At 37.2% G+C, this 12,201-nt stretch overlaps 1 protein-coding gene across 1 annotated transcript in view; it reads left to right on the forward strand.

Annotated features, from left to right (window-relative positions):
* NVL (nuclear VCP like) overlaps positions 1 to 10,576 on the forward strand; it is a 37,244-nt gene extending 26,668 nt beyond the window's left edge. The window contains exons 19-23 of the mRNA XM_035321335.1: positions 681 to 787; positions 4,590 to 4,666; positions 6,190 to 6,278; positions 9,144 to 9,214; positions 10,331 to 10,576. Coding sequence (XP_035177226.1) covers positions 681 to 787; positions 4,590 to 4,666; positions 6,190 to 6,278; positions 9,144 to 9,214; positions 10,331 to 10,375 — 389 coding nt within the window. The 3' untranslated portion in view covers positions 10,376 to 10,576. The remainder of the gene's footprint in view (positions 1 to 680; positions 788 to 4,589; positions 4,667 to 6,189; positions 6,279 to 9,143; positions 9,215 to 10,330) is intronic.
* The last annotated feature ends 1,625 nt before the right edge of the window (positions 10,577 to 12,201 follow it).

A 12,201-nucleotide genomic window follows, 5' to 3' on the forward strand; every position in this document is an offset into this window, starting at 1 on the left:
TTTAGAAAACATTTGTGATGACTTTGGTTTCTTACTTCCTTGGATATAATAAAATCTGGGGTCTGTCATATTTTCTGGGGAAAAAAATCTGTACTTTGCAGCTCTATTTTGTGTTTTCATGGTTATTCTGTATTATTGTCTAGAAAGTTAATACGTTGTAGAATTGCAAATGACAAGTAAAATTAAGTTTACTCTGGGGGGGGGGTGTTTATGATTGGCCCTGTGTACTTCTAAATCTTAGTTTATCATGGTGGCCATCAAACAGATTTGCAGGGGTTAATGTGGGTAGAGTTCTTTCCAACTCAACAAACAGGAAAGCATTTCTTTTTTTCATTGTTACACATTACCATGGAATTCTTCACTTGACTATGCTATGTGTGATAGAAAAAAATGTTCTACTACTCTATTTCCAAAGAGACCTGTCTTCATTTGTGACCGGATGAAACTAGTATTTATGAGCCGTATTTGACCAGATGTGGCTTACCTGTACTGGGTAATAAAGGCTCCTACTTGGCAGAGATGAAACTATTTCAGTCACCTATTTTAATGCTCAGAGCTGCACGTTGCACCGGTGCTTTTTTGAATCTCTATACAAATATGCATATATTACTTCTCATGTGTACAGTTTCCTAAATGTATATATCATTTCTGGATAACTGTCGTTTTCTCCCTTCCCCAAGATATAATTGACCCAGCTATCCTGCGTCCTGGTAGACTGGATAAAACACTCTATGTGGGTTTGCCACCACCTGAAGATCGACTTGCTATTCTAAAGACAATCACCAAAGTGAGTATTTGGAAACAAATCATTACCTTGAACCTTAGTGGAATGCTTTAGTACAAATGAAGGTTCGCAGAAGAATTGCAGGATTCTGTCTCATGAAACACTTGAATATAACATGAAGTAATAAAAATAAACCATCAGCCACATCTGCTGGTAAATTTGCTCCAATAGTGCAAAGGGTTGATAAATCTTGAGTAAGGCAACCTGTTAAGCATAGAAACTGCTGCCTTTATAGTCACAATTTGAAGAGATTCAATTAAGATTCCTATCTGTATGAGTAATGGGCCTAGAAGTGTTTTGTAAGCTTTTTGAGAGGGGGAGGGGGTTTCCACACATTCAGTAATATGATTCATCAGCTCCAGTTGTATTTGCTCAACACTTAATTGTGACATTTAATAATTCCCTTTAGGACTAATGGGAAGCTTGTGATAGAGGATGTTTATTTTGTCTTTAAAGGTAACTTGAAGCATTTTTTAAAATTTGGGCTTGTATGATTGTTCTGACTTAAACCACCTCCTTCTTCTGGAAGAAGTGGGTGGTAATGGTCAGTCTTTAGACTTTATAAATAGAGTGGAAGGGTTCTCTGATTACAAGAGTTTACACTTGCTCTCTTCTCTCTCTCTCTTTTTTTTTTTTTTTTTACATACAGTTATTAAGTCTCACTTTCCCTATTTTTTTGCTGGAGAATCTCTGGAGATGTGTAACTGTCTCAAGCCAGTATACCACTAACTGTAATTAGTGGTGTAGGAAAATAATGCAGCAAAGCTTAGTGCAAGACTATATGGAAGACAGTGGTATTAAAAGAACTGATTTTTGTCACTCTCATATATTCCACTTTCTCACACCCTCACAGCCCCATGTAGTCACCAAGATGCATGCCTCCAAGTGGTAGGGACAGAATCACTTGTGCGCAGCATCAATGATAAGTAATTCTGGGTGTTGTGACCTTGCTTCATCTCTTGGCTTCCTCTTGACTGGCAAAATGGCAAACTGTTTGTTAGAGAAAAATGTTTTCTAGGTTCCCTTTAAGAATCAAAAAATTCAGAATCTTGCTTACTTCAGCAGCAATAAATCTTGGGCGAGGTTGCTGTAAATCGTCTTTGTTCCCTCCTTCTGGATATTTTTAAGGATGTAGTCTGTCTTCCTGTTGGGATAACACCAAGAGGAGTGGCATATGTGATGTGGTAACATTCTCCTCATCCTGTTATCAGAGCACAGGTCTTCTGCTGACAAATCATCTCTGCTTTGGCCTTATCTGATTATGAGCCTCCTTGTTGTGATATAAGCAACAGACATTACTCAGTGTTTAGGAGCTTGATTCCCGTGGAGCCTGTCTTTAGTTATCAATGCGTGTTATTTTTGGAATGCCAGACACTTCCATGCATATTTAATTCATACTAGCGTTAAGATTTTGGCTACACATCTTTATAGTGAGTGAGGTATTCAGTTTTTATTTGGTTCTTTTTCTCAGCTCTTAATTTAGGCAACATGAAGATGATCAAAGGGCTGGAGGACCTCTCCTACAGAGACAGGCTGAGAAAGTTGGGGTTATTTGGCCTACAGTAGAGAAAGAGTCTGGGAGACCTTAAAGCGGCCTTCTAGTACTTAAAGGGATCCTACAGGAAAGCTGGGAAGGGACTCCTTATCAGTGAGTGTAGTGATAGGACAAGGGGTAACAGTTTTAAGCTAAAAGAGGGGTAGATTTAGGTAAGATATAAGGAAGAAAATCTTCACTCCGAGGGTGGTGAGGTGCTGGAACAGGTTGTCCAGAGCAGGTGTGGATGCCCCATCCCTGGAGGTGCTCAACGCCAGGTTGGATGGGGCTTTGGGAAATCTGATCTAGTGGTATGTATCCCTGCCCATGGCAAGGGGCATTGGAACTAGTTTAAGGTCCCTTCCAATCCAAGCCATTCTATGATTACATGATGACAAGAGAAATGAGATACAGTCTCTGAATGAGTCTTGTCTTTGCTTATTTCCATGTTCACTCTGTGACGACAATGGTGCTCTTCTTGCTTTATTACTTTATTATTTGTTTTATTTTATTTTATATTTTACTTTATTATTTATTATCTGTCAAACTTCATCCATGCAGTCCAGGTAAGGAAACTTAAACTGTACAGAACACTTGTTTAAATAGGTACTTAGCACTATATAAAACAAAAAATATCATCCAGATCTTCTGAGTGGCTTCTGGGTGATGGTATTCATTCTCAGAAATCCTAGAGGAATTATTGCACGGGATGTGGAAACTGAGAATTGTTGGTGAGGGAAAACATGGATGCTTACAAAGGCAGAAAAGGGAGTTGTGAAAGCAGTGGGATGCTAGGAGAACAGCACAGATGAGATGTAGAGTGACATATTGTTGTGAAAGAGTTTTGTTTCAGTTAACTTGTACAAATTGGTCATTTTTGAATTGCATATTGATTATGCAAGAGAAGCATGTCTTCACATGCTTAAGTTACTAGTGTACTTATATTCCTGCAAGCTGTATCACCTTCTCTGGTGCTCGTACCCAGAGCAGGCAGATCATTCCACTCACAAAACGCTCAACATATGTTTCTACTCAAAATAATTAGTAAAGTGTTTCTTTTTTAGCAGAGGTGTTTCACTGCCTTGCAGTCTTTTACAACAAATATTAAAATATCTTGTATGAAATTGTATGGAGCTTCCTTGTGTCTGTGTTAGAGTCTCTTCTCCTTTCAAGATGTTTCAAAATCAGGCTGTTCCTTTGTGCCTGTTTCTTCCCTTCCAAACTGGTGTTGTACACAAGGGTCATTCAGTATCGCTCCCTTACTCTGCCTAGGCCACCCTCCTTGATTATTCTTCTGTCAGTTCAAGGGTTTTAACTTGCCAGTTGCTATACCTTTTATTTCTTTCCTGAATGTATTATAGGTATGTGGTATTTTAGTTCACCGGAAGAAGTCAGAAAAGGACTATACAAATTTGTGCATTTCTGTCAAACAAGTTAAGTTTCATGGCGGAAGTATATTAATCGTTATCAAAGTGTCTTTTCATATCTAAACTCAGGTATTGTTAGATCTGGAACCTATACTACCACGATACTACTTTACTGTTTTCTAAGGGCAACAACATAGGAAGATCTCCTTGCATACAGCATTCAAAATAATTATGTTGGCTAGTTTCAATTATAATTCATAATGTTGCTGAATACTTTTGTTGCTGGAGATGCAAAAATAATTACTTCAGGGGTCTTCAGGGGGAAATCAGTAGTAATACGTAAGAGTAGTGTCAAAAAGTGTGTAGTTCGTAAAAACTCTAATGAAATCCAGAATGAAAAACTTCTAGGTTTGAAAAATGTATTTTTATCTAGATAGAACATAAAAGATATACAATTAATTAAGTCTTAAAGGTGATGAGGCAAGACTAAATCTCCATGATTACTGTTGATCTATTTGATTTCACTATGTCGTAAAAGTAGAGGAAGTTCAGCTAAGCAATGCTGTTGATGTAACCAGTTACTTAAGCGTGTCCATGTATGGAAGTGTCAGTGCTACTATGCTGTGATGTGCTGGCCATTGTTTTGTTAGAGAAAATCTAAGCTGGTGGTGGGAAGTTGAAATTTAATATCACTAATTTCATAATTAAATACATTTAAGCCCGATCATCCTTCTTGCCAGTTTTAGATTAAAAATAATGCTTATATGTGTGGATAATTCAGGGAACTTGTCACACCCCTTCATCCCGATTGGATGAAATTAATCACTTTGCAGATGGCATGTGTAAAAACAAATTTAAAAAATTAATATTTTATCTCCTCTTTTCATCAACTCGATTTATTTAGGATGGCACCCGGCCTCCACTAGATGTGGATGTAAACCTTGAAGAAATTGCTTACAGTCAACATTGTGATTGTTATACGTGAGTAGTTTCTAGTTTTGACTTTAATATTAATGTGCAGTGATGCATGATAATTCATCAAGTAACTTTCAGGGGTTTATAAGTCTTTTACTTGTAACATCTTGTAACTTTCAGGGTTTGTAAGTCTTTTCTCTTACTCTATTTTTCGTGCTTTAACTTGTGCTTTTTTTTCCCAAGAGCTCAGTAGGAATATATGGACACTGAAAACTTTGTCATCTGGAATAGCCCTTTTCATCTTGCAAATACAGATCAGTAGAGGCTGCTTTTTCATCTTAGCTTTGCTTGTCTTATTTTATAATGCTTGCATAATCCGAGGGTAAAAGAGCCCTCTTTAACTTGTTGATCCATGTACAATGATGATGAAAGCCAATAAGTTAAATGACCAGAACTAACTTGTTCTCTGACACGGCTGAAAGCAATGTGTTTGACGCAGTAATAATGAGGGCCTATTCCAACTTGTGCTTTGTGAATACCAAGGTATGTTTTTTTAGGAAAGCTTGTTAGCTATCTCTGCCAGAGTAATTTACAAAGTAAGTGTTCTACAGTACTTCAGAAAGTTTTAATCTGTTAAATGATTTATTACTAGTTAATGATTTTCTGGAGGTCACAAAAGGTTTGACATACTGCTTGTCACAATATTGCTTTTTATTTTTAGAAATGGAGGCTACAATTAGTAATGATTTTTCAGTTTGTCCATGTTCTAGATCTAGGAAAGAGGAGTGTTTGTTCTCTCCTGATCCTCGAGCAGGGAAGTGTTTAAATACAGTAGTATTCCTAGCATCACCAGTGAAGCACAGAAGGAGAACTGTGAACATTTTCATTTGGTTCAGCGACTTGCACCAGTCTGAAGGCTTGTGAAAAGTTTAACAGCTGGAAACTGCAAACAAATATTTCAAAAGGCTGATCCGACCAGCTTTTGTGGATGCTGTTATTTTAGGAGCATGTTGGTTTATCTATGGATCCAGCTTCTGGCAACCATCTCTCTTGTAATAATGGGTGATTCCATTTGAATCTTTCATAAGACTAATACCAAAACAATCTGTCATATTCCCACCAAGTGGCACAATATTGATCAATCCCTTAGCATTTTTGATGACACTGGGTGGGTTTTGCCTCTTCCCTTGTTTCTCATTTGCTTGATCTTAATCTGAGGCTAAAATCTGGAGGATTAAACTTCTTCCTAAGGTACGCAATAGGTTTGCTGTGCTCTCTCTGTTGGGTAGATAGAAGAATGCAGCTGTGTGTAAGAAAGAAAAGGGAAATGTGTTTAGCTCTGCAACTAGATGATTTTAGGTATCTAACTAAGTCTCTAAGGTATTAAAGTGGATCTGCTGTGACTACTTGATTTTTCATATTTTTTAATGTAATAATTTATGATGTGGATTTTTGAAGAGGTTTTTGTAATTTCCCTTGCCTTTTGCCAGTCTCTTAAATTATTTGTAGTGTCTTGCCTACCTATATGCCATTACCAAAACGACGAGATAAATTTATCCTAAAATGACTTGTTCTGTTTTTATCTGTAGAGGTGCAGACCTTTCTGCTTTAGTACGTGAGGCTTCAATTTGTGCATTGAGACAGGAAATGGCCCTGTGGGACAGTAAAAGCAAGAAAGGTAAGAAAGCTTTGCAAAAATCTTAACTGAACAGTAAGAAGATAATGGAGTATAAAGTGTTTAATGTAACTTAATGACTAGCACAGAGGCATGCGTGCTGCATGTCAGTGATTGATGACTTCCCATCCAAACAAAAAACAAGTCATATTTGTTTCCAGAAAATGTTAAGTACCTTTGAAATAGATGAAGGGGAGAGTAACAGGAAAAAACAGTTAAGCTGGAGGTTTAGCATAAATTGTTTTACTGATAAAACTGAACCTTGTAACCTTAAAGAAAAGTCAATGTTAAATAGTAGTGCAAACTGACAACTTGCATGCTAAACTGAGTATGTCTTTGCCTAATTTTCACATAATTATCAAAGACTAATTATACTGACCTATTGGCATATTTGTGTACGGTTGTCACTGCTCACATACCTTTGGAACACAATTGTGTTGTGTAATTGAATACGTGTATCTAGTTGTAATGTCGCTAGGAAAAGCTAAGAGCAATTTTTGATCTTAGGTGTTCAGCTTATCAGTGGCTCTTGCCAGAACTTTGTCAGGGAGTTGTAAGTTTTTTCAAGTGCTGTTTCTGCCTGTTCCATATCTCTCAGCACTTCTGTTTTAAGTTGCTTTTTCCTGTTTTTCTTTGTTTTGTGCACACAGATAGGAGAATGTAGTTGGAAACTGGAGCCCTTCATATAATGTGTGCATCTTTTCTTTTTCCCAGAACATTCTTCTGTTTTTTGTACTTAAAAGTCAAAATGTAAAGCTAAGATGGAGTTGAGACTTGTCAGTTGGTCTTGGAAAATATATTAAATTTTCATTATTTTTCTGATTTCTGAGAACCACACTGGATTTTTAAGTCTCGAATCATTCCTTCTGATCTGATGTGTATTGTCTTACTTGTTTTTAACAATAGGTAAACAGAGCAGAACATAGGTATTTCTTGTTATAAGGGAGCTAGCATTTTAATTTGGGGGGGATGGGACTGGTTGCCCATTTTGCTTGCTGTAGATGGAATAAAAAGCTCTTGATTTTAGATAGGAAAAAATCAGAAATCTGTTTGATTTTATAATTATTCTGAGTGTAGCAGGTTTGATTCAAAAATGTTACTTGCTTGAATCCAGCCTTTAAATTTAGGATTGCAGCCTGACCACTGATTATATGGATCTGTTGGCAGACAGCAAGTCCATGAATTGTGCACAGATCGATCTGCATGTTTGTAGTGGCTGTTTGTTTGGGATGTTGTTGTTTCTGTATTCTAAGATGTCAGCCCTGGCTGGTATGAAAATGCTTAAGGTAGTTTCTGATTTGAAATACTGATCATTTATATCTTCAGAAGAGCAGTGTGCATACACAGACTGGATAACTTCTTCTCCCAGTGTTACTACAGGACACACACAACTAACTCCCCTCCCACACGATGTGATGTGGCTGTAGATGAGTACTGTGTGTCCCTTGTCATTCAGTTCCTTAGAATCACTTCGCTGAGATCAGGGCTGATTCCTTCAATTCTGTAGAAACCTCTGTTGCAACCTCCTTAGTTCCTTGTGCCTGAATTCCCCCCCCCCCCAGTCCCACTGTTCCAGTCCCCCTCCCTAGAGCTGAGACTATATTATTACATTTCATAATTTGATTTAAAAGAGACTTAAAAACAAAAGTGAAAACAATGTGAAATTCTCATAGCTTTCTTTTAATATTTAACGGAGTTTCGATGAGTTATTGTTAAAGCCCTTTGGCTTCTCTGAAAGGCCCAAGATGAGGTTTTTCTTACTAATAGTAGGTGTTGCCTTGGGCAAATAAAATACTTACATTCAAACTTCAAATGTACACGTGTGTTCTTACTGGTATCACTTTATATGCTAGTGGGAACCTTGAATAAAAGCGTCAGAGAACTGAGATAAGAAAATGCAGCAGGGTTGTATATTTAGTTCAATGAACTCTATCAGCATCTTCAACAAATTATCATCTTTACTGACCTTCATCTGCTGTGTAGTCTTTTTGCTGTTCAGAAGAACTTGAAGACTTCTTACCTTATATATCAAATATATTGAGAAGTCCTAACTTTTTCGTATCTGCGCATCCTGTTCACATTGCAAAGATGTTCATAAAGGTAGTGACAGTACATACCCATGAAAGCTAAAAGTATCTTAATTGAATGCATAAAAAATGCAAATGACTCTAGACATATTTTTATCTACTTCTAGCATATATGATAAATGAGCTTCAGCATTGTAGTGAATCTGTGTAGTGGTATTCTTGGGATTCTTAAGCCTAGGCTAAAGTCTCACTTGTGAGAGCAGAGAGATCCATGATTTGAGGTTACACTTACCTGTTAGCAGACCAAAACCAAAACAAACAACAGCAAACAACAAAAAAACTAGATAGCTGCATTAGAATCAAAACAGGGATTTACAAAACCTTAGAGGCAACTGAAAAAGCAGAAAACAGCTTTCACTTCTGTGTGATGTCAAACAAGACAATGATGGAACATGCTCCCCACAGAAGTGATCACAGCAATGAATGTACCCAGAGATCAAGAAGCACTGGACAACACTTGCAGATGTTCTGGTTTTGGGTGGTCCGGTGTGGATCCAGGAGTTGGACTTTGATCCTTGTGGTGGTTTTACCTTGCTAGGCAGCTGAACTCCACCACAACCTCTCTCTCACTCTACCTCCTCAGAAGAGGCAGAATATATTAAATCTAACACTTGAGGTGTTCTTTCAATTCAGATCTCAATTATTCAATTGGATCTCATGCAACTGATTAGTACATGGAGTTAGTTTTCATAAATGCTGCATTGAAATACATGCAAAAAATCACTCGATTGTCACTTGCCTGCATTTCTGTCTAGTAACTTTTTGCACTTTGTTCTTTAAGGAGAAATCAGGATTTCCCATAAACACTTTGAAGAAGCTTTTAAGAAAGTAAAATCTTCAGTATCAAAAAAGGTGAGAATAACTTCAACTGTGTAAGTACACTCATCCCTCTAGAAGGCATACTCTTCTTATGTTGGAGAGTGGTGAGAATAGAATACTGATGGTTACCATACACTTGCATGCATTCTAGCAATTGACATTACTTCTGTTTCAGCATACTTCTGATGGCTTTGAGACCTTAAGAAATGAAGGTCTCTTTTCACCTGCAGGTGATGCATTGTGGTAGATGGATTATCCTGTTGTCAGTTAGCTTTCACCATAGTACCTTGAACTTTTAATGGCCATTTCCACATTAGTTATTCACCTGATCCTCACCTCTTACAGCTGTGGAATTTTTAGTTAGAAGTCAAGGCCTTTAGACTTTGTCACCACCTTTTTTCCCCCCAGATGGATACGCACCAAGAGGTGCTTAGCCATTTCTGTTAATGTGCAAAAGACATCATTTTGAGATAAGAATTGAGATGACAGTGATTTTCCTATGAGTCTTTTCATGATTTGCATTTGTCAAGGAAGTTCATGCTTTAAAGGTTATCTTAGGGCTAATTATTTTTAACAGCTGAAATGAAATCTGTTCACTGATCTTACTGTAATTGAGAAGGTAATAAATATAGAAATTGTTATTGTTGCAGAGTTTGTTGATAGGTCTTCGCATACAGCCAAGAGCACACTGCAGTCAAAATAACGTATTCACTTCAAACTAGAGCCAGAGAGAACAAGATAACTATTTTAACCTAGTTAGACTAGCAAAAGATGATCTTGTCTGCTTCTTTTGGCAGACATGGATGAGTGAGCAGACTGCCAATTTGGTAGCTCACCTGGCAAAAACAGTTGTAGCCTTCTTGTGAAGCTGTGTTCTAAGTCTAGCATGGCAATATGAAGTAGAATAACTCTGCCAAAGGCTTTTGTTAATTACATACCATTGCTGGCTATCAATAGAGAACCTTATTTACAGGGGCAATAGGATCTTTTCACCCTTAGTTAGCTTTTTTGGTGTTTTAGACTAGAGCTAGTGGCTTACATTTTCATGGTTTGTTTCACATTTACATAATTATATAAAGTACCTTCTAAGTGTTACATGTGTTTAATGTTGTCTAAAGTGTTTTTCCCCTCTTATCTTGGCACTGTTAGGATCAAATAATGTATGAAGAATTGCGTCAGTCACTGTGCAGGTGATACATCTGGACAATTCCTAGAAGAGCCTTACTCTACATGGAGAGTTTTGATATCTGCACCAGATTTCAAGAGACAGGTTGGAAAGAAGCTGTACCACACCTCCCTCAACTTTTTATGCAGCACCTGAAAAAGTCATTGTAATCTGCTGTAAACAATCCTTAATTTAACTTACAGAATAAAAGATACAATTTCTACTTATCACCACAAAAAAATAAATGTGTTTAGTGCCCAAGATCAAAGGCTATTTTCATACAATATTTGGTGCCCTTAGTCAGACAACCCTCAGGAGAACACAGGCTAACCCTTCAATATTTCTGCTGCTCTACTAGCTGTTTTCAACTATTACTAAGAACAGCTATGTTTTCAAGAACAAGGACTCTGGAAGAATTACACAGAGAAAAGAGCTGTGAAAGTAGACTGGGAAGATGTGGAAGATGTTGCACTGTTTGTTACCATACCAATCATGCCTTTTCCAAATACAGTGACACACGAACTTCTGATGAGCATCAGAAGTTCGAGCTTCTGCTGTCTTCTTTTTGTTTTCAAAAGAAACTATCCAGAGCTAAGCAAGCTGTCTTAATCATCTAGGAGACAATAAGTCTGTATGGAGCTATACAAGAACAGCCTATGCTAACTAAACTTTTTCTATTCTACAACTGTAGTTTCTTACATTTAAAAATGTTTTTGCTTTACAGGAGAGCTCCAACTGTTTGAAAGTAAGCTGTGAAGCCTTTTAGTACAATAACTTACTCAATTCACTTGACCATTTGAAATAGCTACCAATGGAAAAAAAAAAAATCGAGGTGGAGCCATATGAAAACAGTACATGCTACCTCAAGTATCTAGTTTGAAAGTGCAAGCAGTTCTGCATTTAGGTAGAATTACAGCCTTTTAAAAAACTGACATACATTGCTTTCAAACAAAAAAATACATTACATATAAAAACTTGATCAGGAACAGAAGAAAAGTCTGTGATGCAACTTCAGTGACACAACTTATAAAATATTTGGCATCCTGTCTTGGAAAAACGCATGGCAAGCAAGACACTTTTACAATTGAAAATAGCCAGGTTAACATTTTTCTCCTTTATGGATATAGAGGAAAATCCTGTAACAGACTTCAGTATAGCTGTAGCTAATGAGCTTATGAATGAGTCAGGTCCTCAAGCCCTGGCATATCCACCAAGAATTTACTCATTCTTTCCTCTTACAAAGATATTATTCCTGTATATATACAGAACAAGGAAGCAGGGTAGGAACAAGACCAAGGAGGTAATACTGTTCAAGCGGTAGTAATACTACTGTTCAAGTAGTAATAACAGTAGTCTTGTCAAAACATATCTTACTATTAAGAACAATCATAAGACACTTTGAAAATGTGACAGTGGGAAAGCAACTGGGGTGCAGGAAGGTTTGGAGTTACTAGAATAGTTGATGAAATACCCATATCCTGTTTGCTTACCTTGTCTGGGCTACGTTCATCAAGGAGCAGGAGAGCCAGCAACTGAACTCTTGACTGTTCACACAAGAAAGTTCTGCACCATCACAACTACTTTTTCTTGTAGGAAATTCTGCTTAGGCTACAATACTCATCAGAAAAAAAAACTTGATAAGCAATAAAATGCAAGATCACTTGTGCCTGTACATAGAAAACAGATGTTCATACAATGCAGAGACCACTACCTTGTTCTGCATATACTATTTTGTTCTGCATATAGTATTTCTTTACTAGCAGATGGAGCTGGAGGAAGTTCTCCCTCCAGTCATCTTCTTGATCTTGTCCCAACAGAAACAAAGCGTTTATCTTGTCATTCTCCTCTCACTTTT

Source organism: Oxyura jamaicensis, chromosome 3 (genome assembly GCF_011077185.1).
Source record: "Oxyura jamaicensis isolate SHBP4307 breed ruddy duck chromosome 3, BPBGC_Ojam_1.0, whole genome shotgun sequence".
Lineage (NCBI taxonomy): Eukaryota > Metazoa > Chordata > Aves > Anseriformes > Anatidae > Oxyura > Oxyura jamaicensis.